Here is a 27653-nt window from a genome sequence, read left to right on the forward strand (position 1 = left end):
TCAGTAAAGAGACCCTCAGGCTATATCATTCTTTTCATTAGCAGGTTTCCCTTTCCTGGCAGCCTTTTATAGAACCCATTTAGAATTTCCACACTGTTTAACAAAAGTCCCCAAGTTGTCTATATATATGATCTAGAAGATTAACTTGGCATTCCTCAAATCTCGAATGAGTGAAGCTGTCAGGATCAATATAAATTCAAACCAGCTTTTGGAAATGCCCGATGTGAAAGGGGACTTTATTGCAAAGTGAAGACTTCGGTTCAACAGTCTTAGCCCAAAATGCTTGATAAGAACATCCCTCTCTAAAAACTTTACAACAGTCAGTCTGTTTACATTACAATATTCATTCAAGATAAAGTAAAGCCTTGTGGAAGACGATATTAAAAAAAATTAACCAGTGATGATTTCAACAGCAGTGAAAAAGAAACAGGAAAAAAATAAAATAAAAACACACACCATTTTAGGTACATGATACATTCTGGACTGATGTTTTTAAACAACTTTATCCATGAGGAAACTAAAATACTCTTTCAAAAGCAATTTCCAGAGATAAATAAAAAGCGTACATCCTCACTGAGAATGCCAAATGAAATCAATAATACATAGAGGAATGATTGCTTAATCAACTCAGAATGGCCTGAGACTGGCTATACTTTGTTTTGGAGATAGGACACCCCTGGGTATGGCTTAAGCCACAGTTGTATATAGTCCCTTGGCCTGCTTCCTAATATGTACTGATTAGCATTAACTGAACACATACTGTGTATGAGACATTCTGCTAAGCACTGTCAGGGAGTAAAGTGTAAGGCGTGGTTCCTGCTTCACGGCGCCTGTAGTTGTTGAGGGAGATGGCATATGTGAAAATGACTACATGAGATGTGTCGACAACATAGCAGAAGAGGTACCCTACGGAAACATCAGTTCAGTCAGTCAGTTCAGTCGCTCAGTCGTGTCCGACTCTTTGCGACCCCATGAATCACAGCACGCCAGGCCTCCCTGTCCATCACCAACTCCCGGAGTTCACTCAAACTCACCTCCATCAAGTCGGTGATGCCATCCAGGCATCTCATTCTCTGTCGTCCCCTTCTCCTCCTGCCCCCAATCCCTCCCAGCATCACTGGAAAAGGAAACATTCAGAAAAATTCAGAAATGTTTTTTCATATAAGTTCTAAAAATTCCATTTCTTCCAGGAAGCAATGAATGATTAAAGCCCTTTTTGTTTTTTGGCTCCTACGTGAACTTCAGCCAACTGAGTCCCTACTCTGCTTGGACTCTCTCATTTTTCATTTTCCATGTTTTAAGGGAAAATATTCTTTAGCTTCTAAGTGAGATAGTAAACAACTTTTTGTTAGTTAACTGAACCATGTTTTTCATGTTTTTCCTATGAGGTGTCACCACACAGCTATCCCACTGGTGTTTGGGGAGCAGTGGGGCCACTGAAGGAGCAGAGATCATTTAAAACAATACAAAGGATTTAAGTGGGGGAGGTGCCTTTTGAGATGCCTACACCTACAAGCCAGACAATAATAGCCTTCAGCATGTTTCCACCCCAGGAGTCAATTCTTCTGATCCTCTCTTTACAAAAACAGTTATTCTAATCCTGCTCTATGACCTTTTCTTTCAAAGATTTGGAAGAAATGTAATGGGTTTTCCTGCTCTAATACTCTGATTGCCAGTTAGTTTCCTATTTTGGAGCTAATTACCAAACTGCTTAAAAATGTATAGCACAGGCAAAACTTACTGACAAGCTTTCCATTTATCGCTACAATGTCTGAGAATGTGGCCCTTAGCCAAGAACAGAAGCTTCTCTTCTGTCCCAAGACAGACTATTCCTTGTCAGTGTGGCCCTGCCAGATGGTTTCTTAGCCTTCATCAACCAAGTTGCTATCTCCAGCCTTTTAAGAGCTGGGAACGACTTCCCGGGTCAATGCTGCATAGAACAAAACTATAAACTGCTCATTTTTCTGTCTGAGGGTTTTTATGATGAAGAAAGCTTTAATTCATGATCATTTGGAGACAGCCTTTTGCTCCAACATTGTTGGTGGCTTTCTCAGCTAATTGGTTCCTCATTTTGTTTTTTCTCTCACATTTCTGTTTGGAAATAGTGCAGATTGAATTTTTGTTTTGTTTTAGTAGCTAGTGAACTTGGAAAATGGTTGTGTTGCTAAAAAGTATCTATTAGCATAAGTGATGGAGTTAAGTCTCTTCCCGAAAGCAGTGGAGAATCCAGTTTTATTTATCAGCTTTGAAAAGTGAACAGTATTGCTTATAACAAGCATAATGGGGGGTGATGTGTAAAAATGACCTAACAAAATACATGCTATTTATCACAGTTGCTCAAGCTGAACCTGGAGTGTCTTCTCCCCTCACCCAGGCCTGCTACAGAACAGAATGTGAACAGTGCCCCCTGGAGTTGTGCAGCCAGCAAACCTACCCCCCACACACACACACTTTGTATTAAAGAGCCTCTTTTTCTCATTTGGAATTTCTTATAATCCCAATTTTTACTGAAAACACGTATCATATATATGCATGAAAAAAGAACAGGAATAAACAAAAATATTAATAGCTGAATCTCCAAAAAGATGTGTATTCAACACTTTTCCTCATTTTCCAAATTTTCTACAATAAGCATATAGTCGGAGAAGGCAATGGCAAGCCACTCCAGTACTCTTGCCTAGAAAATCCCATGGACGGAGGAGCCTGGTAGGCTGCAGTCCGTGGGGTCGCTAAGGGTCGGACACGACTGAGCGACTTCACTTTCACTTTTCACTTATTGGAGAAGGAAATGGCAACCCACTCCAGTGTTCTTGCCTGGAGAATCCCAGGGACGGGGGAGCCTGGTGGGCTGCCATCTATGGGGTCACACAGAGTCGGACACGACTGAAGTGACTTAGCAGCAGCAGCAGCAGCAAGCATATAGTATCTAATGAAGAAAAGGTCAGAAATGTTGTTTCAGTAAGTTCTGAAAATTCCATCACCTCCAGGAAACAATGAATGATTAAAGTTCTTTTTATTTGCTCCTACGTGAACTTCAGTCAACTGAGTCCCTATCTGTGCCTGGACTGAGAATTATCTCTCATTTTTCACTTTCCTTGTTTTAAGAGGCCTAGACAGAACAGACCACTCCAGTATTCTTGCCTGGAGAATCCCAGGGACGGGGGAACCTGGTGGGCTGCCGTCTATGGGGTCGCACAGAGTTGGACACGACTGAAGTGACTTAGCAGCAGTAGCAGCAGCAGACAGAACAGATGATTCTTTGAGAGGGCACAGCAATGGCAAGTAGAGACAAAAGACACTCACTGGAAAGGCTTGTGTAGAGAGTTATTTTAAGAGGAGACATGATGCCCAGGATGATGAGGAAAGGCGATCCCAAGACAGCAGCAGTACCACTGGCCTAGAGATCAACCAGGATAGCCTGGCACAGATCAAAGGACTCTCTGAGCGATTTCTTCCTTCCTTTCCTTTTTCTGGCTGCACCACATGGCTTGTGGGATCTTAGTTCTCAGAACCGTGATGAAACCCAGAGGCCCAGCATTGAGAGCACTGAATCCTAACCATTGGACCACCAGAGAATTCCCTAGGAGAGACTTCGTGGAGAAGATAAATTTGACTAAACACCCAGTTGAATCTGATCACACTGAGATGAGAATTATACACCTGGGCACCTGGGAGAGAATTTAGGAATAAATTAATGATAAACACCATGGAAGACAGATAGATACAGTTATTAACTCCAGGGAAAACAAAAAAAGTTGTACAAGAAAGGAAAAGGCATCATAGTACATTACATGACTCAGTTACCAACAGCATTTAAATGATCATACTAAAATATACATGGAGTATCAATTTAATCAAAATGTTGATATAACTAGTCTGAAGAGACAACAGGAAAACAGAAAGCGTGTATATGTAGGTGAGTAATAGGGAAAGGGAGGCAGATGAAACAGACAAATCCTCATCTTCTAACTGGGAAATCAACTGACAATGCCCAACAGGAAAAGTGAAAGTAGCATGTCATTTGGAAATAGGGAGATAGATCAAAACAGTGAGTGAAAGTGCTTTTCTCTGGGGAGCATGAAATAAGGGTGAAAATCAGAAGACTTTGTCTCTTTTGCCTTGTTTTCTCTTTGCAGTAAGTTACTATTTTTAAATATTTATTTGGCTGTGCCAGGTCTTAGTTTCAGCATGCAGGATCTTTAGTTGTGGCATCCAGACTCTTAGTTGCAGCATATGGGATCTAGTTCCTGACCAGGGATCAAACCTGGGTCCCTGCACTGGCAGCAGAGAGTCTTGGACCACCAGGGACATTCCTGTAATAAGTATTTTAGAACAGCTTGACTCAAATTGAGTTTATAATTTTGGTAAAAATACAGACATTTAATAAAGGAAGCAGCAGCCTCTATGTTTTCTCTCTCATTTGCCGCCTTGTCTGAGACAAGCCCAGGGCAAGACAGGACATATGCCCGTTTGTAATTGTGCATTTACAGGGTCACTTTGTTGCTTCACTAGCAGACTATAAGCTCTCAAGGGCAGCCAGCAGACTGTTATTTGCTGACTGCTTATCACAGGCTCATCTGCAGCAAGCACTCAGCAGGCACTCAACACATACTTGCTGAATGAATGATGCAGTGGGTGAGGCAGATTAAGAAATTAGCGCTCTCATCTTTACAAAAGGTATGCATGACTTAAGTGTTCACAGGGGAAAGGGTCCAAGGTCGGGACCTGCCTTAAAATACTCCAGGAAAAGAAGCCATGTGGAAAAAAAGATGAAACAAGATTAATAAAATGTTTGTTAAGAAGTGATGGAGACAAAAGGGTTCATACTAATCTCTAGTTTTGTGGTTAGAAAATTCCTTTAAAAAAAAAATAACAATAGTTTGTACAGAAAGTGGATTATAAGGAAGGGGCAGAATCATGGCATAAATTTATTAAATTCAGAATTTGGTAGCTGGTAAGGTTTACGTAACGAGGAATATGTAAATAAAAATAAGGATCAGAGAAGAAAAAAATCTTATCAAAGGCAAACCTTGTACCCAGGCCATTAGCTCAAGAAGCTAAATAAATGCTGAAAGAAGGGATAGGAATACTTCCTGAAGACATGGAAAGGGCAAGCTGCATGAAGTGCACGACTTACTGAGAAAAGTAATATTTTATCCTCCAAATGTACAGTACTTGTAGGAAGAGAACTGAATGTCCCCAATTCAAAAGGCTCATACTACAGTAGTGAATAAGCCAGGCTCTGGAATCAGACAAGCCTGGATCTGAATCCTGGCCCCACATGGACTAGCTGTGTGACTATGGACAAGCTGCTTACGCTCTCTAAGCTTTTCTAACTGTAAAACAGGGACAGTAGTAGCACCAATGAAATATAGTTATTGGAAGTTTAAATAAGTCAAGTCTTTACCATGCCTGACTTAAATGGTTAACTAGTGGTGGTCATTATATGCTTTGGCAAGAGACTCTGCCTAAAGAATAAAGATCTTAGCAATTAAGTTAAAAAGGGACAATTTTACCAGGAAACCAACTGCACCCTCTTCAGTCCTGCCCTGTTCCTCACACCTACGAAAAATCCCAGAGGCACTGACCCCTACACAAAGGTCAAGCATTCCACAAGGACTGCCAGCAGGTCTGTGGGACAGGCACCATGCTGGGTGATAGGGGCCGCTGGTCTGGGAGCTCTGGCAGCTTGCAGCTGGTAAGAGATACAAGTCTTGGCCACCAAAGCAAAGAAGGACACAACCCAAGATTCACATTTTCTCTAAGAGAAAAGCAGGCCCATCTCTCAGGAGAAATGACACTCTTCCTGACCCAGAGGCCTGAGGATTTTCATAAAAGTAGACAGAGACTACCGTAAGGGGTGGTGCTGGGGGGAAGGGTGGAAGAAAAAAAGGAAAAAATGAGTGACAGTTAGTATGCGTGTCTCACATATACACACTACAGCCAGAGCACAATGAGGGGCCACTGTGAAGGAGATGGCTCTGCAGAAATGTGCTAAGTGGAGAGAGAGATGTCTGCAGAACAGGAAGACGAGTGAGTCATCCAGGCAGCAGGGAGCCAGGGCTCAATTTAAGGCATCAAATAAGAAGTTAGAACCAAGATATGTGAAAAGGCAGGAATGTTTAGCAAGACAAGATAAGTCAAGGTGACTCCCAGATGTTCAGCTTAACTCATAGCCAGGTAGAAGCAAGATGTTACTCCCTTGATCTTCCCTTGTAGTCAGGGAAGGGAAGTCAAAGTCACCTTTGACTGACTCTTCTTTCTCTCACACTCCACATTCCTGCCCAGGCAGCATTCTTTCGACAAACATTCACTGAATGCCAGGCAGTGTTTTAGGTACAGGGAAGACAACAGTCAGCAAGCCAGACCAAAAACATGCCCTTATGGAACTGTATCCTCTAAAGGGGAGAAACAGGCAATAAACAAGATAAATAAGCAAAACATATTGTAGGTTAGATTATGATAAGTATTAGGAGTAAAAGCAGAGAAGAGAATAGAAGTATAAAGAGTAACAGAAGTCCAGAGGGGAAAGAGTTGCGATTTCAGCAATTCCTGTCTACTCTCTTCAAAACAAATCCAGAAATAGCCTTCACACATCTTCCACTGCCACCTGCATGGTCCAGGCCACCATCATCTCTCAATAGCCTCTTGCTACTGAATAGCCTCCCAACTCCTCTGTTTACTTCCACCCTTGTTCCCCTACAATCAAGTTTCAGCCTAGCAACCCATGATTCCATTAAAGCATAAGCCAGATGACATCCCTCCTTAGTCCCAAACCCCCCAAAGGAGGAACAGAAATGGACAAGAAATTCAGAATGCAGGGTCACAGAACACTGAGGGTCTAGCAGGGGTTGGAAACTCTAGGTTTACGGTGGAGCTAAGCAACATGGTGCTTGGGGGCTTAGGCGCAGCTACTGTGAACATAGCTGGTTCAGTTGACAGACAATGAAAATGAGCCTATCACACAAAACAGAAAGGGTCAAGGGGAGGATGGGACCAAGCTGGACTCACCCAGAGATCCCTGAGGCAGGATTCAAACACTTCCATTACTGTCAAGACTGGGCACAACAGCCAGTCTGTCTCTATAGCAGGCAGCCAAGAACGTGGGGCCAACAAGGAGTTGGTCTTTGTGTGCACAGAGGGAAGCTGGTGCTGAGCACTCGGCTGAAACAGAGTCAAGCATTCTGGAAGGTGACAAGCAACTGCCCAGAGAAAAGGCTCAAAGGAAATGAAGCTGCAGGCAGGGAGGTGCGGAAGGAGGGGCTTCAGTCTGGGGATGCAGACATGGAGTGAAATGGGCATGTGCTGGAGACTCAGAGGAAAGGAGAAACTAAAGACTTGGGGAGGGAGGTGCTGGGAAAGACACCTCTGAAATGTACACTGAAATGACACAATGTTTATGAAATAAACCAATAGGAGCCTGAAAGGGCTTAGCAACCTTGCCTGAAGTATAGTTACAAGTACCTTGAGAGGTACTCAAAGCCTTAATAAAGGATTAACTGTACAATTATTACAATTTGAAGGATTAGAAAGATTATAGCTAAATCAACTGGGATTTGGTAATTCAGTGAAGCTACTTTCATACATTTCAGTTTCCTTCATCAGATTCTCAGAAGACTGAAAGTTTGATATAAGTATGAATTTATTGACATCAATTTCCTTAAGCTATTATTCCAACACAGAGAAGGTACTGAAGAGTTGATGACAATGATAATAAACCAACAAGATCTGGAGTTTTCAAGGCCCAATCCCTCCAGAACAGAGAAAGAGAGACAGAGAGAATGAATAAGACTTCAAAGAGAATTGGAGACTGTTTTCAATTATAGCAAGAAGTAATGACAGTTTGACAATGTAAGCATTTTATCCAGAAACATATATCTATTCCATAGATACCAAATTGATTACCATATCATCGAGTTTGAAAATATACAAAATATTTGTTGTTCTTACATACTGAAATTAAAACCTAATTTTAAAAAGTGCACAGTAAAAACAGCATAAGGAAACCTACAATATCCACGGTATGTGTATTGTTTTCCATTTTACTGTCAACATCAAATTCTGTATTTGCCTTACTGGTTACAAATATATTTTAAATATTTCAAGGCCATTTACAACACTGACTACTTTACTAGGTCCAACAACACTCCAGCTTCCTGAAGGCGGCCAGCACTGGACGTGGAGGGTCGGCCCCGCAGCTCCGCTCAGCAGTAGCAGCTCTGGAAAGAAGTCGCCAACCCGCTATCCGTAAACTATCGACTCTTGTTCTTTTTAGAATTTCCCTGTGCAAAGAAAAATATCAACAATAAGAATACCAACTTCTAGAAAAATCATCCACATAGTTTAGAGATCAAGCTGTCTGGAAGCCATAGTTCACTGTGGAAAACTTTAGCTTCCAAAAAGGAGAAGAGCTGATAACCTTGCATTGCTAACTCTTATTTAGGAATCACAGAGCAGTTTGTTACTTTTCACTCTCCCCACTCTTCTCCATCTACCTTACTTCCCTGGTGTCTGAGCACAGGTAATAAAGAAAAGAAAGCATATCTTGGATTTATCAAACCTCATACATTCATTTTGTTTCAAAGACAAGGTACTTTATGATTTCATAAAGCTGAATAAAATATTTTAGCCTAAACTTGTTCCTTTGCTGTTGAAATGAACACCTTTTAAAAGGTCTTAATAGGAACTTATTTTTAAGATGTGCCAACTAACACCCCAGTGGCAATAATAATCTCAGGATAAAAGGAAGCTCAGATACCGGCTGAGAGCAACCTGGAAGATGTCTTAACTTAATTCCCGATTCCCTCATACACAGAGATTTAGACTTTCCAGTTTTATGTAACTTTTCTTTTTTCTGGAGAAGTTCACTTTTTAGGAAAGCATTCTAATTTAATTCTTACATTTAACTATCACATATAAATACTCAGTTTCATGCACGTAGGAAATGGTTGCAGAACACAGACATTCAGAGCAAGATAACAGCAACAAATGGCTTCAGGATGTTTACTTGCTATCCAATGGAGACCATGTCCACTCAGCTATCTGATGCTATAGCAATTTAAATGACTAATAAATGGGGGGTTGGTGGGGGGACAAAATATAGGGACCACAGAAAGATCAAAGAAAGGTTAACAACAGAAACTAGAAAGTAAAGAAGGATCACTAACTCTATGCTTTATTAATAACAGATACTCTAAGGACTAGATTAAAAATTTCCAAGAGGGCTTAAAAATTTCCTCACTTCCAAACTGACGGCAATACAATTAATTACCTTTGGGACAATGAGCTTTGCTATAGCTCACCAGGCTCCTCTGTCACTGGAATTCTCCATGTAAGAATACTGGACTGGGTTGCCATTCACTTCTCCAGGGGATCTTCCAGACCTAGGGATCAAACCCAGGTCTCCAGATTGCCACCAGGGAAGCCCCTATACCCAACATTCAGTTCAGTTCAGTTCAGTCGCTCAGTCGTGACTGACTCTCTGCGACCCCATGAATCACAGCACGCCAGGCCTCCCTGTCCGTCACCAACTTCCGGAGTTCACTCAAACTCATGTCCACAGAGTCGGTGATGCCATCCAGCCATCTCATTCTCTGTCGTCCCCTTCTCCTAACCCTCCTCAATTCAGAACCAAATGCCCTCTGCAGCTCTGAGGTCTGAAAACTTTCCCTATAATGACTGCTACTTTTCTTCAAATGTTAGGTGCTAAAAGCAAGCTTTCTCCTGCTACCCCTACTAACACATGTACTTTCTACATGAGTCAGCTATTGCCCTGATGGAACACCAAGAGGCCAAAAAGGTTAAAGAGGCATTCTTCAAAAGGATCAATACCCTACCCCCTAACTACAAGCTCAAGTTTCCCCAAGCACCAGTAACCGGAGAACCCTAATCAGCACCACATAGGCTGGTCACAACCATCACAAGATGTCCCAGAAAAGCACCACAGACATTCTCTGAAGCAGCCAGAGGCCAACCAATACCACCAAACTACACTGAGAATCAAAATTCTGTAAGGCAGATTCTAGTGCATTAACATGATACACTTCCAAGGAGACACCAACTGAGCAGGATGCAGCTCTGCACCACCACTGGCAGATGCGAAAATGAAGCGATGGTCTGTCCATCTCTACGTCCTTCCCCGGGCAACCAGGCAACAGGAACTCAGTACATGCCTGCAGGATCAGTGAGGGGCAGCGTGGACTGCAAAGAGCACAGGCTGGAGACAGCGCATCCAAGCTGCTGGTGGCAGGGTGTTGTCTGAGTTTCAAAATATGCCAAGCATCTGAGATCATGCATGAAACCAGCTCTCTGGCCTCTTGAAGCCTACCTCTCATGGTAAGTGTGTGTGTGTGTGTGTGTAAGTGCGCGTGCGTGCATGTGTGCGTGCATGTGTTCCCTCATGGTAAGAGTGTGTGCGTGTGTGTGCGTGTGTGTGTGTGTGTGTATATGATGATATATCAAAAAGACATGATACATGGATATGCCTTTCAACAGAAAAACACTACCCATACCTACTGACCCCAGCCTGGACAAGCAGAGGCTTTATGGGAAATGAAATTTAAGAAGTCTTTGGAATTAAAAGGACAAAACAGTCCTAGGTTATATGGATATGTTATGAGGATAAATTTGCTAAGAAGGTTACTTTTCAATGAAACCCTTTTAGATTCATATAAAGAGTAATCCCCATCATAAACCCTCTTAAGAGTGCTTCTAACTAACAGAACAGCAGCAGAAATGCCCCAAATACCAAAAAGCAAGCAACACAGAGTTAGGGCCTGGAGGTCAGACATTCTCTCAACTTGTAACTCAATTAAATAATCTTCATTTTACTTTTGGATAAGAGGGCAAGTGAAATGATTAATAAACACTTCAAATCTCTTAATCCTTTGCTCCTGAAACACACAGCAATGAAGTACCTTATATGAAGTGCATTAAATACTAACTATTCTTCCTCAGAGAGACCCTCCCCCTCCTACCTTACTGGACATCTTCAGCGTGTCAATCTCTTCTCTCTGTTTAGACAAAGTCTCGTTCATGCTGCACAGGTGGTCGCTCATCATACTTAACTGGTCCTCGTAACTCCTCTTCGTAGTTGTCAGCTCATCCTGAATGGCCGGGGAAAAAAGAAAAGAGAAAGCAAAACTCCACCAGTTACACCACTTGGAAGTTTTTTTAATTTAAGAAAAAAAAAATGTTGGAAAAGCAACCTATCAAGATGACCTATCTGATCAATTAAGAAGCAGGTTAAGCCACAGGTCTAACAAGAGAACAAGTAAAAATGGGGAAGAAGTTCTCCTCAACCTTCAAAATGGGTTCTGAATTTCTTTGCAGAAATGAGTTTCCTTGTATGCCAGGTATAAAAGTGTCACACACACACACACAAAAAGAAGAGGGCTTCATGCTCTTTCCCTCAGGTTTTCCTGAGCCTTTGGTGAGGCGGGGAAGGTGGTCTCTGGTACATTCCCACCACCCCACACTCGATGGGGATCCCACAGCCCTCTGGGCAGGACTTTCCCTGGAAAAAGCACCTTCCTCTCTCCTCTCATCTCTCAGGCTCTCTTTGGACTTTTAACATCTAATCTTGTGATTCTAGAAAATCTGATAAATGAATCTGAAACCAGAAGGAAGTGTGTATTGCTGTTAATGAGTTATTTCTTTGCCTGTAGCATGTTTATATTTAATAAAGGCTTCTGGAAACAAGGCTTTAAAACAAAGCAGTGAGTAAGAAGGAATATTTTGCAGCCCTATCTTTCAGTTTATGTCAGTTTTATGAATCAGTAAAGAGAAGGAATTGAGTCATATGAACAAAATAAACTTCCGGCCAGCCATGACAGGGATTATCAACTGGGAGGAAGAGAAAAAGGAAGGACTATGGATAAATAAATATTATTTAAAGAAATGCTGACTACAAAACTATTTATAATTAAAATCAAACTAAAGAAACAAATAATACAACCAATTCTTGCCTGCCATAAATGAGCTGTAACTTGAAAATGAGCTAGAAATAAAATGGTAAGAAAAGTATTATATCCAGAGGTCAAATGTCACCATTTTAAAAAGGAAATGCTTTTCAGCCTAAGAACTTTCAATGAAAAAACATACTAATACTGCGTGACTGACTCTCTGTGACCCCATGAATCACAGCACGCCAGGCCTCCCTGTCCATCACCAACTCCCGGAGTTCACTCAAACTCATGTCCATCGAGTCAGTGATGCCATCCAGCCATCTCATTCTCTGTTGTCCTTCTCCTCCCGCCCCCAGTCCTTCCCAGCATCAGAGTCTTTTCCAGTGAGTAGCGCAGGTAACATGAAACTCACCTGAAGCCGGCTAATGTTCTGACTGGCTACTTTCATCTCTTCTGTCAGGGCCTCTTTAGATTTTTCAGCCAAGGCCAGTCTTTTAGAGAGCGCTCGGCACTGTGAAATCAGAAAACATACCATAATTTCAGGAAGCATTTCCCCAAACTGAATTTACTTCATGGAAGGTTACTAGAAAACAATCCCCAAGACCACACTTCCTTGCTTCATTCCACAAACATCTGCTGAATATCCACAGGCCCTGTACCATACCCTGCAGCACACGTAAGAAACGTGAGTGGTCCTCACTCACATCAGTGTAATGAGGGAAAAGACATCCACTAACCCAAGTTCATCGGCATTTCTTTCTGAGCTCTAGCCTGATGACCACAGGTTACAAAAAGCATGAGAAGTTTCTTTTCTACATTTACCCAAGATTCACGTACACTGGATCAGAAAGGAAGTGGTTATTTCAAAAGTGATCAATGGCATCAAACAGTATGAATTCTAATATACTTTTCTTCTTGTGTTTTAAGTCCTTTATTGGAGACCATATCATAGGAACAATAAAATCTTTACAGCCTCATTCTGTCGATGGAGGGGAGGAAGTGAGAGCAGTTTAAAGACCCCAGTTGGCTTTTTTGGGGGGGGTCTACTAAATCGAGGCTATCTAGAGACAGTACATGAAGAAGGAAAAAGAAAAATTCTATTTCATGCTATTGTTCAAAGAAGATGTGCCATTAAAAGGATCACTAAATTTTCTGATAAACCATGACGTTGACACGGAGAATTTGTTGAGACACATTTGAATGCTGTGTCAACATCAAATGCTCAGACTGACCATTCCAGTAAAGTCATACTGAGGGTCACCACTTCCTGTTTACAGACAAGGAAAAACTAGAACAATTTTAAAATTCCTGTATCACAATTGTGCTAAAAGAATTTACTAAGATAAGCAAATCTCTTGGAAATAAAACAGCCTCAGAAATTCCCCAGTCACTCATTTCATTCCTCATAAGACAACTTCAGGCAAGTTCAGCCAACCCAATCAACCATTCTCTATTAATCCCACATCTATGTGCTCAGTCATTGAACCAGAGAAAGAGGGAGAGAGCTCTGCAAAACACAGGTCCTTGTGAGGATGACAATCAAGTCTGGGAGAGTAAGTCAGAAGGTAGTTAGGGATCCAAAGCAGGACGAGATGATGTTCTGTGCCACATGGTTCCAACAGTAAGGCACTGCAACAGCCAACTTGCTGTCCTCATTTTTCTACAATCCAACAGCTATCACTACTGATCTTCTCAAACAGGTATGCAACACTAAGCTATGCGTATCATTTATTTCAGCAAGAAGAGAGAAGCAAAGCCTCTCTTCACTCCTAGCACCTGGCTTCCTATCAACCTATCTCTGCAGAACAGGAGAAAATCACAAAGTCACATTCTAGCAAAGGGTGTGATCTTTCCTTTGTCAACTTCCTTAACAGTTTTAAGGATTATACATCTCTGTCTGACATCTATAGCTAATCTTCTAAGAAAAAGTTTCTATTCAGAGACCTTACACATATCCTTATATGTTGAGCGATATCCATTCTATCTTATCATTTGTTTCTCACTTCTTGATATTTGTAATTTCTTCTTTCATTTTCTCTTCTTCATCAAGGATTTTGTATAATTTTATTATCTTGCATAACGTTTTTCTAATCCTCTTAAGAAAATGAATTATATGGTGATGGAAGAAAATGTAACAAAATGCAACATTTTATATTTTTTAAAGGTTGAAAGAGGTAACATTTTGCATTTTATCATTTATAAAAACTCATTACCACAAGTTGTCATTTAAAAACTAAAGAGAAATAAAGGCATACTTTGCTTTGAATTTCCCTAAATGAAAATTCCTTCACCTATGAATATCACCAGCTTATAACTCTCTAAAACAAAGAATCTATAATAATAATGTTCCAAAACATGTTATATAACCCTAAGAAAGTCTATCAGATAAAGATATTTGGTTGGTATGTGGACGGATCTACATGAACTCTAACCAAATCCACATTGCAGACACACTGACTCTGATCTCTCTTTTGTGGTGAACAGCAGGAGGCCAAAACAGTGACCTAATTGCTGAAGAGGTTAGGAAAATCCACCTGATCCGATTGACTCTCCACTCACCTCAGCATAGAAGTGCACTGACTTGCTGTCAGCTAGCTGCAGCTGAGACGTCAGTTCCACTATCCTTGCCATGTAATGATTTCTGATTAAGTCTTCCCGAGATTCCACATCAGGAGCCTAAAGAGAGCACACATAACTCAGTAAATAAATGCCAGTGGGATGAAGCAGTTCTAAGAGGAAAAAAAAAAAAAGACTACTATCACTTTAGCCAAATAAAAAGAAGACAACATTTCGTACATTTTCATTTGAAATTTGATGGGAAATCACAGTTTTCCCACCTTTCGGAAAAACTTGAAACAGGACAGATGCTTTTATTCAGCTCCCTGCCTATCTCACAGTGAAGGTGTGGCTTCATGAGAAGAAAGCAGAAGTGAAGTCTTGGGAGGCCCCCCAGCCATGGGGCCATGTCTCTCAGTTAGGTGCCACACACCTAACTTTCAAAATCTCTATCTGCCTGCCTCCTATGTCTTCCATTAACTAGAGAATAGGGAGAAAGGGAGCATTTATTGGCATTCCTAAAAATATGAACATTCTTTTCCCCCAAATTATCTTAAGACAGCTCTAATGCTTCTAAACATACTAACAAATTTAACTATTTCTATAATGAACAATTTATGGCCCTTGTCCCAGACTAGTTTTCTACTAATTACTCTAGCAATGGCACCTACTCAGTTGAGTTTAGAAGTATATGCAGAAGTTCAAGATTACCTAAAGTATAAGGCCAATAAGGAAACCAAAGAATTTACCAACCTACTTGAACTATGTTTGTCAGTTCACCATTCTGACTGTTAGGCTGAATGACTTCAGTGTTCTTTTAATGATTATTTGTAAGTTTACACTTGAAATATTTCAAAACAAAAAGGTGCAAACCTATTTGACAGGCCAAATCTGACCTGGATTCAGTCACTTGAGGGCTGGAAAGAACTACAAGCCCATTGATGGTCAAGCCCCTAGAAAGCCCTCCTCTGCCAGCCGGCCCACTGGGAAGATAATGGCTCGAAGCATCCGGCCACATACCAGCAAGCTCATGCCACACCCCGTCAAACTGCCAAGTCAAGTCATTCAAGAAGACAATTATAGAAAAAGGCTGTGATTTGTTGATGACAGTTAACACTGACCCAAGAGAAAAGCAACATGGATCCACACAGACTAGAACTGTCAGAAATGTAATTAGATGAAGCTGACTTTTGCTGGACTTTGTCAACAAACATGTGGCCAGATATTTACTAACAAACAACATGATGTTAAGCACACATTACCTCACTGTCAGATGTCCTGGTTAAAATTCCAATCTAGAACACAAGGGAGAAAAAGCTTTAGAACAGACTGTTTATACTTTAAACACAACAGCTTAAACCCTTGTAATATTTTTTCTCTTCTCAGTTCACATTGTTTCAAAGCACACTAAGGAGAATTCCTTGGTGGGCCAGTGGTTAGGACTTGGTGTTTCCATTGCTGTGGGCCCGGTTTCAATCCCTTGTTGGGGAACTAACATCTCATAAGCCGTGTGGTGCTGCCAAAAAATGAAATGAAACAAGCAACATTGAAAAAAATAAATAAAACAAAAGCATACTAGCAATGGAGTTCTGGAACATCACCCTCAAATCAATCATCTTTCGATACAAATCATCTTTCAACACAAGCTGGCCCTTCAGATATATAACCATATTCATGATTTCTGTCATATGGCAGTAATGGATAACGACCATCGCTACTTCCTCTATCCAAATGCTGTTAGCTATTTTTACTGACACCCAACAAATGGTCTGAGAAGAAAGAGAGGAAGAACAGTTTTTAACTCTTTGAGTCATTTCTATGCTTATTTCCAAAGCAGGCAAGAAGACCTAAAGATAGTTTCATGGTGACCCTAATAACTAAACATTTTCTCACTGCTGTGGGTATTTTCTCATATGCTGCTGTTAAAGAGTATAAACTAATACAGTCCTTTAGAAAATAATTTAGCAATAAAGATCATGAAAACATTCAGTCTGACCTGATCAATGAGACAGGCTCTGAAGGGAAGTCCACAGATGAGTACTGACGATGTTGCACTTCCCCAAATGGTACCTAAACTGATGTCAGAATTCTGTTCTGTTGGTTAAATGCCCTTCTAGGCAGTCATCGTCCCTTGTCAGGGGGAGAGAGCAACACCTGCAGCTAGGATTCAACCTCACCATCGAGGCTTACATAGGATGCTCCAGTGAGCATACTGGCCATTCAGGTCACTGCTCTGGGAAGTTTGGTGTGCTTTTCACTTTTCTAAGAATTTTAATTCTTTTTTCCTCTCCTATATTTTACTATGAAAATATGTAAACACATAGTAAATTTGGGCAAAAAAGGATAATAAATACCTGTGCACCCACAATCTATTAATACATTTATACATTTATCAATGTATTATCCATACAATTATCAATACATTAATACATTTGATAATGAACAATTTGTTACATTCACTTTATTTATCTGTGTGTGTACATTTCCTGAAGTATCTGAATGTATCTGTGTGAATACATTTCCTGTATTATATATAAATCATAAAGCTTTATATTACCTACGAATATACCATATAATTGGTTTTAAAACGCATTTATGGTCTGTAAAAAGTAAGGCATTTAGTCCTTTGTCAGAAACATAAGCCCCATATCACAAATGTTTCAACAGAAAAACAGAATCATCATAATTTGACCTTGTGTATCTTCACAAGAAACACAGCCCTTACCATGGGGAACTCTTGCATGTAAAATCAAAGAGAACTGAATAAAGTTGTGTTTTGAACAGGGCATCCTGCTCACCAACCTGAGTTTTCCCGAGCACATGGATTATTCCTGTTATAAATTCCTGTAATTTACATGGTAAACTCTGAACACTCAGGTGGATCCCCACTAGTTACCATTATTAAAAAAAAAGACACTTGCCTCACTGGTGCTGTGCACGGGTTCTGGCACAGCCTTAGCAGCCGCTTCTTCCTGGCCCACAGCAGTCACCACAGCAGCCCTTTCCTGGGCCACCCCTACCACCTGCCCACTACTTGTACTCTTCAGTTTATCTGCAATCCGCTGGTTTTCTTTCTCCAGCTTGATTTTAGCTAACTGTGCTTCCAACATCCAATGTTCTTTTTCCTGCTCCAGTTTGGAAATCTTCTCCAAACTCTGCTGAACCTTGAAAGCAACAGAGAATTCTGAACCTTAGAGGATGATGAACCAAAACTTAGTGGCCAAAAAAATACTTTATGGAATGCAAACCAAAACTACTCCACAGGTGTGAAAACAAAACCACTTGATGCTGGAATAGGGAAAGTTTTTATTAAAGAAGACACAAAAGGCACAACCATAAATTGAGAAATTCAACAAGAATAAAAAATTTTATTCATCTCAAGGTGTAAATAAAGAGTAAAAAGAAGCATGTATACAAAAGAGGACTAATATCCAGAATATAAAAAGAACTTCTGTAAATCAATGATAAAAAGACAGACAACCCAACAGAGAAAGCAGAAAAAAAGACTTCAATATGCACTTGAATATTATAAACATAAAAAATAAGGTATTCAGTGTCACTATTTATCAAAGAAAAGCAACTTAAGACCACCCAAATGACTAAAATGAAAGACAGAAAATACAAAGATGGACATATTTATGGAGCAACTGAACCATCACATAGTGCTGGGAGGAGTGGAATTCGGGACAAACACTTTGAAAACTGTTTGGCAGGATTTTTGAAAATTGAACTTATATCCTGTGCATCATGCTAAGTTGCCTCAGCTGTGTCCGACTCTGCAACTCTATGAACTGTAGCCCACCAGTCTCCTCTATCCATGGGATTCTCCAGGCAAGAATACTGGAGTGGGTTGACATGCCCTCCTCTAGAGGATCGTCCTGACCCAGGGATCGAACCTGAGTCTCTTCCGTCTCCTGCACTGGCAGGTGTTTTCTTTACCAGTAGCACCACGTGGACTCAGCAATTCCACTTCTAAATATATGCCCAACAGAAAAATATGCATGTTTATCAAAAGACAGGTATAAGACGCCCATAGCAGCCCTAGATAATTAATCACTTGAAAATACTCATAAGCTATTGTTGTTCAGTCGCTCAGTCATGCTGCGATCCCATAGTCTGCAGCATGCCAGGCTTCCCTGTCCATCACCAACTCCCAGAGCTTGCTCAAACTCATGTCCATTGAGCTGGTGACGCCATCCAACCATCTCATCTTCTGTTGTCCCCTTCTCCTCCTGCCTTCAATCTTTCCCAGCATTAGAGACTTTTCAAATGAGTCGGCTCTTTGCATCAGGAGGCCAAAGTATTGAAGCTTCAGTTTCAATCAGTCCCTCCAATGAATATTCAGGACTGATTTCCTTTATGATGGACTGGTTGGATCTCCTTACAGTCCAAGGACTCTCAAGAGTCTCCTCCAACGCCACAGTTCAAAAGCATCAATTCTTCGGCACTCAGCTTTCTTTATGGTCCAACTTTCACATCCATACATGACTACTGGAAAAACCAAAGCTTTGACGAGACAGACCTGTGTTGACAAAAAAATGTCTCTGCTTTTTAATATGCTGTCTAGGTTGGTCATTGCTTTTCTTTCAAGGAGTAAGCATCTTTTAATTTCATGGCTGCAGTCACCATCTGCAGTGATTTTGGAGCCCCCAAAAATAAAGTCTGTCACTGTTTCCCCATCTATGTGCCATGAAGTGATGGGACCAGATGCCATGATCTTAGTTTTCTGAATGATGAATTTTTTAAACCAACTTTTTCACTCTCCTCTTTCACTTTCCTCAAGAGGCTCTTTAGTTCTTCTTCGCTTTCTGCCATAAGAGTGGTGTCATTTGTATATCTGAGGTTATTGATATTTCTCCTGGCAATCTTGATTCCAGCTTGTGCTTCATCCAGCCCAACATTTCTCATGATGTACTCTGCATATAAGTTAAATAAGTAGGGTGACAATATACAATCTTGACATACTCCTTTCCCAATTTGGTACTAGTCCATTGTTCCACGTTCTAACTGCTGCTTCTTGTCCTGCAAACAGGTTTATCAGGAGGCAGGTAAAGTGGCCTCATATTCCCATCTCTTTAAATATTTTCCACAGTTTGTTGTGATCCACACAGTCAAAGGCTTTGGCGCAGTCAATGAAGCAGAAGCAGATGCTTTTCTGGAATTCTCTTGCTTTTTCTATGACCTAATGTATGTTGGCAATTTGACCTCTGTTTCCTCTGCCTTTTCTAAAACCAGCTTGAACATGCGGAAGTTCTTGGTTCACGTACCATTGAAGCCTGGCTTGGAGAATTTTGAGCATTACTTTACTAGCGTGTGAAATGAGTGCAATTGTATGGTAGTTTGAACATTCCATGGCATTGCCTTTCTTTAGGATTGGAATGAAAATGGACCTTTTCCATAAGCTGTAAGAATGGATAAATTATGTAATTCACACAACAGAATACTCAACAGGAATGAAAATGGAAAATACACAACTACATATAACATGGATGGAATATTACATATATAATGTTGAACAAAAGAAGCCAGATCTGAAAGAGATACAGCATAATTCTCATTTAATATAAAGTTCAGTATCATGTAACAAAACAAAGAATGCAGGGTTACGGTTATCTTTGGAAAAGAGGAGAGCAGCAGCTGGAGAGGGGCATGAGGGAGGCTTCTGGGGTCCCGGCAAGTATTTTTCAAAATACATTTCTTCGTGTAAGAATACATCTTTTCCAAAACTTTCATCCAGCTACTGGTTAAAGTGTTTACTTGTGAAAATTCCCTGGACTATATTAATAATTTATATACTTTATGTTGTACTTAAGGAGTTTTTAAAAAGCTAACTATCAAGGCAAATGAAAGCTTGAGAATTAAATAAAAATAAAAGCAACCTTTGAGTGAATTCCAAATGCTTTACCAAATGACTGAGCAATTAATATGTACCAGACTCTGTTCATATATTTTCCTGCCAGTATCCCACTGAAGCCTCGTAACAGTCCTACAATTCTCACTTCTCAAAGAGGAGACCTGAAGTTCCAGGAGCTGGAACCCTTGCTAAGCTAACGCCAAAGCCAGGATTGGGGACCTCATATGTCTGATTCATTAGTGATTCTTTTTGTCATGTTACACTGCCTCCTACTGGCTCAATTAATTCTTAGGAGACTTTGCAAGGTAGATATTATCCTCAATTTAGACAGGCAGGTGTGAGACTGGAGTATTTATCAAACCAGACTGCAGCTGATCTGTGCCAGAGTGGGAAAAGCAATAGCTCTGATGTCAGACCATTCTGCCACTTATCAGCTATTAATACTTTGGATAAAAACTTCTTAATTGCTTTGGGCCTTAACCTTCCTCACATAAAATAAGACGGAAATCCAAAATAAATTAAGATACTCCACATTTCACTGTTTGTCTCAGGAATTTTGTTTTTTAGGAATTATTATGTGGATTAAATTTTCAGTTTCAACATCCTCTCGGATTAATGTTGAAAAGATAAGTAATACATATCTAAAAATGAAAACAAGGTCAGCTTAGGCAAAACACGGTCTCAGATAAATCTGTGCTCTCTTTAAAAGAAATATTTACAAAACTAAAAGCAAGCCAGGTATTAAAGTAAATAAACTGCTGGCAAATGCTAAACTGGTGTCAGTTTGTACCAACTTCTGAAAAAACCAGCACTGCCTACCTCTCAGTTCAGTTCAGTTCAGTCGCTCAGTCGTGTCCGACTCTCCGCGACCCCATGAATCACAGCACGCCAGGCCTCCCTGTCCATCACCAACTCCCGGAGTTCACTCAAACTCATGTCCACAGAGTCGGTGATGCCATCCAGCCATCTCATTCTCCGTCGTCCCCTTCTCCTCCCGCCCCCAACCTTTCCCAGCATCAGAGTCTTTTCCAGTGAGTCAACTCGTCGCATGAGGTGGCCAAAGTATTGCAGCTTCAGCTTTAGCATCAGTCCCTCCAATGAACATCCAGGATTGATCTCCTCTAGAATGGACTGGTTGGATCTCCTTGCAGTATAAGGGACTCTCAAGAGTCTTCTCCAACACCACAGTTCAAAAGCATCGATTCTTCGGCGATCAGCTTTCTTCACAGTCCAACTCTCACATCCATACATGACCACGGGAAAAACCATTGCCTTGACTAGACGGACCTTGGTTGGCAAAGTAATGTCTCTGCTTTTTAATATACTATCTAGGTTGGTCATAACTTTCCTTCCAAGGAGCAAGCGTCTTTTAATTTCATGGCTACAATCACCATCTGCAGTGATTTTGGAGCCCAAAAACATAAAGTCTGACACTGTTTCCACTGTTTTTCCATCTATTTCCCATGAAGTGATGGGACTACCTCTACCTACCCCCAAATTCAGCTGACCAATTGAGTACTGGAAATTTTTCATTCCTGCTCCTTTAAGAAATAAAAATAACTCACTGACTCTCTAGCCTCCTCCCTTTTTTGCCTTATTATTTCAGGCATTTAAATCTAGCTTAAATAATCAATCAGCATGGTGAAAGTGTGCTGATATTTCTTTATTGGCAATTACAAAACCAACTGAATCAGGGTGACTTATTTAGAGTATCAACAAGCGTTTTTCAATGAATTATGCTGATGGTACATGTGTTAATTTTGGACGTTTACTTACATAGCCTTTTAAACCACTTGATGTATGTTAAAAACCTTCTACAGAGGATTTAACATTCATTATCTTTAGCAAGCATCATGATTTTCCCAACGCCATACCTGTTGTGCAAGGCCTTCTCGACTTTCAGTAGAGCTGAGAAGGACCCGGCGGTTTGCCAGAGCTTCTTCATAAGGCACAGATTCCAAGAGGGGCTATGGAGAAAGCATCATAAGAATTAAAGAAAAAAGCTGCGTGATTTCCCTGATCTTACAAATAAAAGTGCTAAATGAAGTTTAATAATAAAATTCAGGTGTGTGTCTATATAGACTAGTTCCTTTAATACATGTGAAAAAGAATCTCTAAAAAAAAAAAAAAGGAAGGGGAACATGTCATACTAGTTATAAGCAACACTATCTAAAATCATAGGACTTGCACCAAAATAGATAAAAGAATGACATAGAAAATCCACAAACAAATAAAAGCAACATACAAAAATGTATTATGTGACAAATCTTTGATTTTTATGTCAATTGAGAAAAGATAAACTGGATAAATCATGCTGTAGGACAACCAGCTAATAATTAAGAAAATTTAGACCCTGATTTCATATTCTATATCAAAATAAATAAATTCAAGATGGGTTGAAGATTTCAATCTAAAAAGTTTAGACCACAAAAATACAGGAAGAAAAAACAGGTGCCCTGGAGTAGGAAATGACAACCCACTCCAGTATTCTAGCCTGGAAAATTCCATGGACAGAGGAGCCTGGCAGGCTACAGGGCACAGCGTCACAAAGAGTTGGGCACGACTGAGCCACTGAGCGCACACACATGTGTGCATATAAAACATTAGGAGTGATCAAAATTATTAATATAATTTATGTTTATGTCTAAAGAAAACTCTTTCGGTAGTTATAAAATAAAAATTCTAAATATTAAAGAAAAAAAGAAAATACAGGTGAACACATCTAATCTTGAAAAGTACCCTGACTTTCCAAGATTGCCCTGAGAATGATCACCATAAAGAAAAAGAATGGCTTAATGATAAAACAATTGGAACTTCAAAACTTTGAAAAATTACTGCAGCAAACTGAGGGGAAAATATATCCAACATAAACAAAGGACTACAATCCTCAACACAAAGTGAGCTCTTTACAAACCTAATTAGGAACATTTATTTAAAAATAGGTAAACAACTTAAACAGCGAACTGACAGAATAATATAAACAGTAATTCAAGAAAGGACATTCCATTTCAATAATAAGCAAAGAAATGCAAATTAAAACAATAACAAGAAACCTATTGTCTCTGAGATTGACAAATGAAATTTATGGGTCAGATTTATACCTCTGTTGCTGGTAAATTACAAACAGGTAACATTCTCGAAGGGTAGTCAGGAAAAAAACATTATCAAAATGTGAAACATTTACACACTCTGAACAAGCAATTCCATCTTTCAGTTCAGTTCAGTTCAGTTCAGTCGCTCAGTCTGTCTGACTCTTTGTAACCCCATGAATCACAGCACGCCAGGCCTCCCTGTCCATCACCAACTCCCGGAGATCACTCAAACTCATGTCCACAGAGTCGGTGATGCCATCCAGCCATCTCATTCTCTGTCGTCCCCTTCTCCTCCCGACCACAATCCCTCCCAGAATCAGTCTTTTCCAGTGAGTCAACTTGTCACATGAGGTGGCCAAAGTACTGGAGTTTCAGCTTTAGCATCAGCCCTTCCAATGAACACCCAGGATTGATCTCCTTTAGAATGGACTGGCTGGATCTCCTTGCAGTCCAAGGGACTCTCAAGAGTCTTCTCCAGCACCACAGTTCAAAAGCATCAATTCTTCGGTGATAGCTTTCTTCACAGGCCAACTCTCACATCCATACATGATCACGGGAAAAACCATAGCCTTGACTAGACGGACCTTGGTTGGCAAAGTAATGTCTCTGCTTTTGAATATGCTATCTAGGTTGGTATCATAACTTTCCTTCCAAGGAGTAAGCGTCTTTTAAGTTCATGGCTGCAATCAGCATCTGCAGTGATTTTGGAGCCCCCAAAAATAAAGTCTGATACTGTTTCCACTGTTTCCCCATCTATTTCCCATGAAGTGATGGGACCAGATGCCATGATCTTTGTTTTCTGAATGTGGAGCTTCAAGCCAACCTTTTCACTCTCATCAAGAGGCTTTTTAGTTCCTCTTCACTTTCTGCCATAAGGGTGGTATCATCTGCATATCTGAGGTTATTGATATTTCTCCCGGCAATCTTGATTCCAGCTTGTGCTTCTTCCAGCCCAGCATTCCTCATGATGTACTCTGCATATAAGTTAAATAAGTGGGGTGACAATATACAACCTTGACGTACTCCTTTTCCTATTTGGAACCAGTCTGTTCTTCCATGTCCAGTTCTAACTGTTGCTTCCTGACCTGCATACTGATTTCTCAAGAGGCAGGTCAGGTGGTCTGGTATTCCCATCTCTTTCAGAATGTTCCACAGTTTATTGTGATCCACACAGTCAAAGGCTTTGGCATAGTCAATGAAGCAGAAATAGATGCTTTTCTGGAACTCTCTTTCTTCCTCGATGATCCAGCGGATGTTGGCAATTTGATCTCTGGTTCCTCTGCCTTTTCTAAAACCTGCTTGAACATCTGGGAGTTCACAGTTCACATATTGCTGAAGCCTGGCTTGGAGAATTTTGAGCATGACTTTACTAGCGTGTGAGATGAGTGCAATTGTGCAATAGTTTGAGCATTCTTTGGCATTCCCTTTCTTTGGGATTGGAATGAAGACTGACCTTTTCTAGTCCTGTGGCCACTGCTGAGTTTTCCAAATTTGCTGGCATACTGACTGCAGCACTTTCACAGCATCATCTTTCAGGATTTGAAATAGCTCAATTGGAATTCCATCACCTCCACTAGATTTGTTCGAAGTGATGCTCTCTAAGGCCCACTTGACTTCACATTCCAAGATGTCTGGCTCTAGGTCAGTGATCACGCCATCGTGATTATCTTCATCATGAAGATCTTTTTTGTACAGTTCTTCTGTGTATTCCTGCCACCTCTTCTTAATATCTTCTGCTTCTGTTAGGTCCATATCATTTCTGTCCTTTATCGAGCCCATCTTTGCATGAAATGTTCCCTTGGAATCTCTAATTTTCTTGAAGAGCTCTCTTGTTTTTCCTATTCTGTTGTTTTCCTCTATTTCTTTGCACTGATCGCTGAGGAAGGCTTTCTTATCTCTCCTTGCTATTCTTTGGAACTCTGCATTCAGATGCTTGTATCTTTCCTTTTCTCCTTTGCTTTTCGCCTCTCTTCTTTTCATGGCTATTTGTAAGGCCTCCTCAGACAGCCATTTTGCTTTTTTGCATTTCTTTTCCATGGGGATGGTCCTGGTCCCTGTCTCCTGTACAATGTCACGAACCTCCGTCCATACTTCATCAGGCACTCTATCTATCAGATCTAGTCCCTTAAATCTATTTCTTACTTCCACTGTATAATCATAAGGGATTTGATTTAGGTCATATCTGAATGGCCTAGTGATTTTCCCTACTTTCTTCAATTTAAGTCTGAATTCGGCAATAAGGAGTTCATGATCTGAGCCACAGTCAGCTCCTGGTCTTGTTTTTGCTAACTGTATACAGCTTCTCCATCTTTGGCTGCAAAGAATATAATCAATCTGATTTCGGGGTTGACCATCTGGTGATGTCCATGTGTAGAGTCTTCTCTTGGGTTGTTGGAAGAGGGTTGATGACCAGTGCATTCTCTTGGCAAAACTCTATTAGCCTTTGCGCTGCTTCATGTCGTGCTCCAAGGCCATCTTTAGGAATTAATAATTAAAACATTTAGGTCACCTTATATGTTGCTAGGAGTATACAACCATCCTTAAGGGTAATCTGACAGTAAATATTAAAATTTAAAATAGGCAAATCACATCATCCAGAATGTTCCACCTCTCAGTATTCCAGGAGGCATTTATAAAAGTTATCCATTGAAGTATAATTCTAACAGTGAAAAACTGGAATCAACCTAAATAACTTCCAAAAGGAGAATACCTAAATGAACCATGGAACATTTACATTATAGATTTCTATGCTGTATTTAAAATGAATATAGTAGCCATCATACATATTGATATAGATCTCTAAAACTTACTTTAAATGAAAAAAGCTACACAATGAAGCTCATACATATTGATATAGATCTCTAAAACTTACTTTAAATGAAAAAAGCTACACAATGAAGCATGCATACAAGATTTTTTAGAAAAACAAATTTAGAAAAGTCTTTATATTATATATAGTTCAAAATTTATACAGATGAGTATAAATATTACAAAAGAGTCTGAAAGTTACACATCAAACTGATAACTACAACTACCACTGAAAAGGAGCTGGAATTAGGAATTGTAATTTATCTATAATGTTCTCGTGTAATTTTATGCATTATGTATAACTAAAAGTTAAAATGAAATGAGAAAAAGGTAGAAACAAATACACAAAGTTCCATGTGCAAGAATATGCCATGCAGTATTGCATATAACAGTGAAAAATAGGAAGCAACCTAAAACTCCATAAGCAATGATGGCTTGGCTTAATTAAATTATTACACATTTATACAGTGAAATACTATATATAAAATACTAGATGTATTAAAATGATAGCAATTTATAAGTACCAATATGTATTTTTTGATATATAAAGATATCCACAGTGTATTAAAAGGAAAAAAACAATTCTAAAACAGTGTATGTATCCAGATATACTGCTTTTATAGTGTGTGTGCACATGTATGCATGTATATACTTTAAAATTTTAGGGAGCGAGAGATAAACTCTAATAAAGTTAACAGTAGCTACCTTTGGGTTGTTGAAATTTGATGTGACCATAATTTTCTTCTTGTACAGAAACATTTCTTCTGATTTCTTTTTGTAATGATCATGTATTTGCATTATATTGAGAAAAAATTATAAATGTATTTAAATTTTTTTCTTTGTTTCTAGAAGCTTAAGATTTCCTGAAGTTTGATGCTTATTGGCTGCCTGGCTATCTCACCCTAAACACTATCAAGTGCTGGAAACAGAAGTCTAACATGGCCTAAGAGGTGAGGTTTAGGTCTCTGTCATATCCTACTTTCCAAAGTCCTCCCACCCTTGTAACACCCACCAAGCACCTGCTTCTCAAAATTGTATAAAGCATAAATATAAACTGTGGGGAAGCAATTTCCATTCTCTGGAATTACTTCAGATTTCCCCTCTGATTTAAATGTTAACAGGAGCTCACAAACCTTTCTCAAAGCCTTCATATAGGCAGCAGCTTTTTTCTTATACTGCAGCATGCATTCGGCTGAAAGAGGACTGATGAATCCACTCCCTGTCTTGGGCCCATAGCTCAGGGAAGCAATGAAGTAGTCCACGTTGTTGCTGAAGAAAGATGCAATCTAAACCAAGTGTGACAAGAAGATCAATTTTGTTTTCCAATACTATATTTAAAATATATATCCAACAGTTTTCAGAGCAAAGTTAAGGATACTGAGAATGGAAATGAAAGTTCAACACATGCTCAAAAGCCCACATTTACTTATTTGAAGA

General features: G+C 39.9%; 1 protein-coding gene across 3 annotated transcripts in view; it reads right to left on the minus strand.

The window, feature by feature from the left end:
- Positions 1 to 1362: 1362 nt before the first annotated feature.
- Positions 1363 to 27653, minus strand: part of PPP1R21 (protein phosphatase 1 regulatory subunit 21) — an 85724-nt gene continuing 59433 nt past the window's right edge. For 2 of the 3 annotated variants that reach the window (XM_055399296.2, XM_088841497.1), the window contains exons 15-23: positions 27350 to 27502; positions 22191 to 22283; positions 17384 to 17626; positions 15725 to 15757; positions 14466 to 14582; positions 12319 to 12417; positions 10977 to 11105; positions 9272 to 9383; positions 1363 to 8282 (exon numbers count right to left, since the gene is read on the minus strand). In XM_055399296.2, coding sequence (XP_055255271.1) covers positions 9315 to 9383; positions 10977 to 11105; positions 12319 to 12417; positions 14466 to 14582; positions 15725 to 15757; positions 17384 to 17626; positions 22191 to 22283; positions 27350 to 27502 — 936 coding nt within the window. In that variant the 3' untranslated portion in view covers positions 1363 to 8282; positions 9272 to 9314. The remainder of the gene's footprint in view (positions 8283 to 9271; positions 9384 to 10976; positions 11106 to 12318; positions 12418 to 14465; positions 14583 to 15724; positions 15758 to 17383; positions 17627 to 22190; positions 22284 to 27349; positions 27503 to 27653) is intronic. The other variant, XM_055399298.2, reaches the window with a different exon arrangement.

Source organism: Moschus berezovskii, chromosome 11 (genome assembly GCF_049115385.1).
Source record: "Moschus berezovskii isolate FMDL1 chromosome 11, NW_MosBer_1.0, whole genome shotgun sequence".
In the NCBI taxonomy this organism is placed as follows: domain Eukaryota; kingdom Metazoa; phylum Chordata; class Mammalia; order Artiodactyla; family Moschidae; genus Moschus; species Moschus berezovskii.